The sequence below is a fragment of the Trachymyrmex septentrionalis genome, unplaced genomic scaffold (genome assembly GCF_001594115.1).
Source record: "Trachymyrmex septentrionalis isolate Tsep2-gDNA-1 unplaced genomic scaffold, Tsep1.0 scaffold66, whole genome shotgun sequence".
NCBI classification, from domain to species: Eukaryota; Metazoa; Arthropoda; class Insecta; order Hymenoptera; family Formicidae; genus Trachymyrmex; species Trachymyrmex septentrionalis.
Genome location: NW_017305843.1, coordinates 576,445 through 579,989, shown reverse-complemented (window position 1 = coordinate 579,989; position 3,545 = coordinate 576,445). Strand labels below are relative to the sequence as shown.

The window sequence follows — 3,545 nt, the reverse complement described above, 5'->3', positions numbered from 1 at the left end:
TACAGAAAATTAGTAACGCAAGGATTGTCATGAAATATTTTCTTGCATGTTTACTCGATGAGTTGTCTAAAGTTATTTATTTGGGATTATAATTAAGAGTATATAATTGAGATAAAATATTGATACTTTGTGTCGCTTTGAGAAATAATTCAGTTAACTGGCGAAGATGACTTATTCTTATAGATGGTAAAACCCAGAAGTGAATCATTGAGTGAATTAGTGTTGCACTAGAATAAGAAACAGTATATCTATATAATACAATATTGTAAAAAAAAATGACATGATTTCTTCAAAGTCGATTAACTTTAACCGTAATTCTATTCTCTGTACTTCTTTCGGGATTCTGTCTCTGTAGAAGAAAATAAAGAGACCACTGCCCCTTGATTAAAGTTAATCGACGTCGGAAAAATCAATCCTGGAGCGATCGAAAAGATCTAGGATCCAACGGATTCACTCGATCTTCTGCTTATCGTTGCGAAGAATCGCGCTTCCACCGTAATTCTACGACACACAATGACCTGGATTAAAGAAGAGCTGCCTGCTAAATTCTTCCACGTTCATTCATTTGTATAAAAAATAACAGATTTATACATTTCAACGTATTATTTTCAATTAAACATATAATACAAGACTCTACAAAATCTATCATATTTCTTTCTCAAAACAAAATATGTATAACACTTTCATACTTTCATTTTATGACTAGTTTAAATGTATTTTTATTAAAAAGAAATTATATTAAGAAATTATATATATTTTAGCTAGTAACTTATTTATTAGTTTAAGAAGAACTATTTTTTCAAATTAATTTATCTAAAAATTAAAAAATTGAAAATTAATTATATCGTAAAAAAAATGTTATATATAACAGAGAACAAGAGGATAAATAGTGATACAACAATTCTATAAATTTTATAATTAGAAAATTAATCTCTACGTAGCGGAAAAAATTTGAATCACTGTCGAAAAGATTTGAATTATTGTCACGTTTATTCTCGACTTCTAAAATAGGCAGAAAGCAGTTGAATTTTTTATGAACATCTCATACAAGTTCTTCATAACGTCATTTCGTAAATTTTAAAATAAATCCATGTTTATTTTTATACACAAATTATCTTCCTAATTCTACTTCACGTTGCACCTTATATACAATTTAATTTTCTCAGCGAAAGGTTATCGCGCAAAATACTTTTGTCTAAAAATAGAATAATTTTTATTGGTGTAATCGATATACATTTATGTCAATATAACTTTTAATAGTCTTAATACAGATTTAGCTAAGAAAATGTTTCAGTTTGACATTCGTTAGCTATTATTGGTTAGCACTAGACAATTATTTTTAAAAGAACAATTATATTTTAAAGGGATTTTTATATTTAGATATAAGAATGTAAAAACCTAAAAGACTCGTAATATATGTAAAATTTATCTTGCTACATTTAACGTTTCATTATTAAGACATGATTTCCTAATTGTCTATAAGACACTAATCTGATAAGATTATCTCGTCTTTTCGGTGTTTTTTTTTCTTTTTTTTTTTAATATTTATGGAAAAGTAGAGAAGAATGAATTTTGAATTTGATCTTAAGGTTTTTTGAGCGAACCAGTAATCATAAAACAAAAATTGATCAAAATTGTTCAGCTAAAAGATCATTCATTTACTATTTTTATTAATTTAGATAATACATTGCTTCACGGATTGCTACTCAATTTTGATGAATAGAGAATGACGATCAAGTAATGTAAGAAAATCGATAATTTCAATCTTATCTGGTTCATTATTAAATGAAACATATAACCCAATTGTTTATCAATTTTTAAACATTACAAAACAGGTCATTGTCAATAACTAATATGCTTTTGAAAAAATAGTACCCCGACAACATAACTTATTAAACAGCCGGGTCACATACTTTTTCTTCGATTCCGAACGGTCATATACCCAAGGAAAAACCAAACTCGCACTCACAACAGAGTCATTTAGATAGATTAAAGAAATTTTGAAATTGTAAAAAAGTTTGAGGTCACATAGTGTAGTCGATCAAATATACAAAATATACTCTTGTACTTTGTTATTGTAAGTACAATCATATACAATAATATATGCTTTATATATTTAATTGAATACACCATCCTTCAATTTTTTACATAATTCACAATTTCTGCTAACCTATTCAAATTGTCCCGCTTTACTCTATCTGTTTGCTCGCAGCAATTTTTAAAAATTAAGTAGCAGTTTCACAGGTCCTAACATTGTATTAAAATTAAAAAAAGTTATTTCTTTCTATGAAAATCTTATAATTTTAATAATTCTTTTTTTTTTTTTTACGATGTTGCTCATGGCACAAATTGATGCCACCTGCTGAAGTTCAAACTCGCGTGTGCGACTGCTGCGCGAACACTCACCGGTCCTCATTTCCGTCGCGGAAATGGATGCAGATCCTTTACCAGACGGCGTTTACCACGATGTAACGCGCGCCAAACAAATTCGTAGGAGGTCACGTGTACCGGTACCGGCGGTCCGATAACACACGCGCACTAATTCCCGGTCCACGTTCACGTTGAGACGGCGTCCATTGATCGTTTTCCACTCGATTCTTTGACGCTGATTGCGAACGCGTCCTTCCGGTCAAATGGATCCCGATCGTCCTGTATTCTTTGCGATCGGGTGAGAGGCTCCGAAATACGCGCACCTCTCACTGTTTTTTAACTGCACGATGAGGAGAATTTAGGCAAAGACTAGCGACGCGATCGACTTAATCGTTAATTCGCCGGATTTGGATCTCGCGAGGCACTTGTTGATCTCTTGGCGGCATACTTCTGTCGACAGCGTCGAGAACCACACCTTGCGAGAGACTGTACGAGAAATACGGGCCGAGTTGAAAGGCCCTCGGCCGTGAGACCAGCTCAGGTCCGTAGTTATTTGCTGGTAGTTCGCACATTGGTGATCCGCGCTACTCGACGAACACGTAAATACTACACAATAATATAATATGTATAATGACCGGTTCCACTAATGTAAATGAAACTTCCAAGTAAAACAGAAGATCTCAGTAACGTTTAACGTCCGTTTCTATCAACGTAGTTTAATTTTAATCTTGGTCTAATTAACTCTTCATCTTTTCTCGTTCTAAGAAAAGATGAAGTGCAAGTTAAATTGAGTTAAAGTCAATTCTATAGAAACGGCCATACGTTAAAACGAATTGCGACTGATCATTTTGACTTTAATCATTTTGGAGCCATTTTAACGCTAGTATGCTTTTTTAGATCCATGTTGACATTATGACTTTTTTGGTTACGTTTGGGTTTAATCTCAATTCGACTTATTTTTAATTCATAGAGCTAGGAAAAGATGAAAAATAATAATAAAATAATAATAAAATTGAACTGAAATTAAAGTTACTCTATATTGGTAGAAACGAGCGTAAACCGTTCGAGAAATATGCTAAAGTCATGCACCAAGAATATTTAGTATCTAATAATGACCTTGCGAGAAAAATAGTAAGAGAGAGAGAGAGAGAGAGAGAGAGAAATTGCTACAAATG

At 32.0% G+C, this 3,545-nt stretch overlaps 1 protein-coding gene across 1 annotated transcript in view; it reads right to left on the bottom strand.

Moving 5' to 3' along the window:
* Nucleotides 1-2,760, bottom strand: part of LOC108753224 (putative ferric-chelate reductase 1 homolog) — a 27,773-nt gene extending 25,013 nt beyond the window's left edge. Inside the window, exon 1 of the mRNA XM_018494637.1 lies at nt 2,407-2,760. Coding sequence (XP_018350139.1) covers nt 2,407-2,416 — 10 coding nt within the window. The 5' untranslated portion in view covers nt 2,417-2,760. The remainder of the gene's footprint in view (nt 1-2,406) is intronic.
* Between the last annotated feature and the right edge of the window lie 785 nt (nt 2,761-3,545).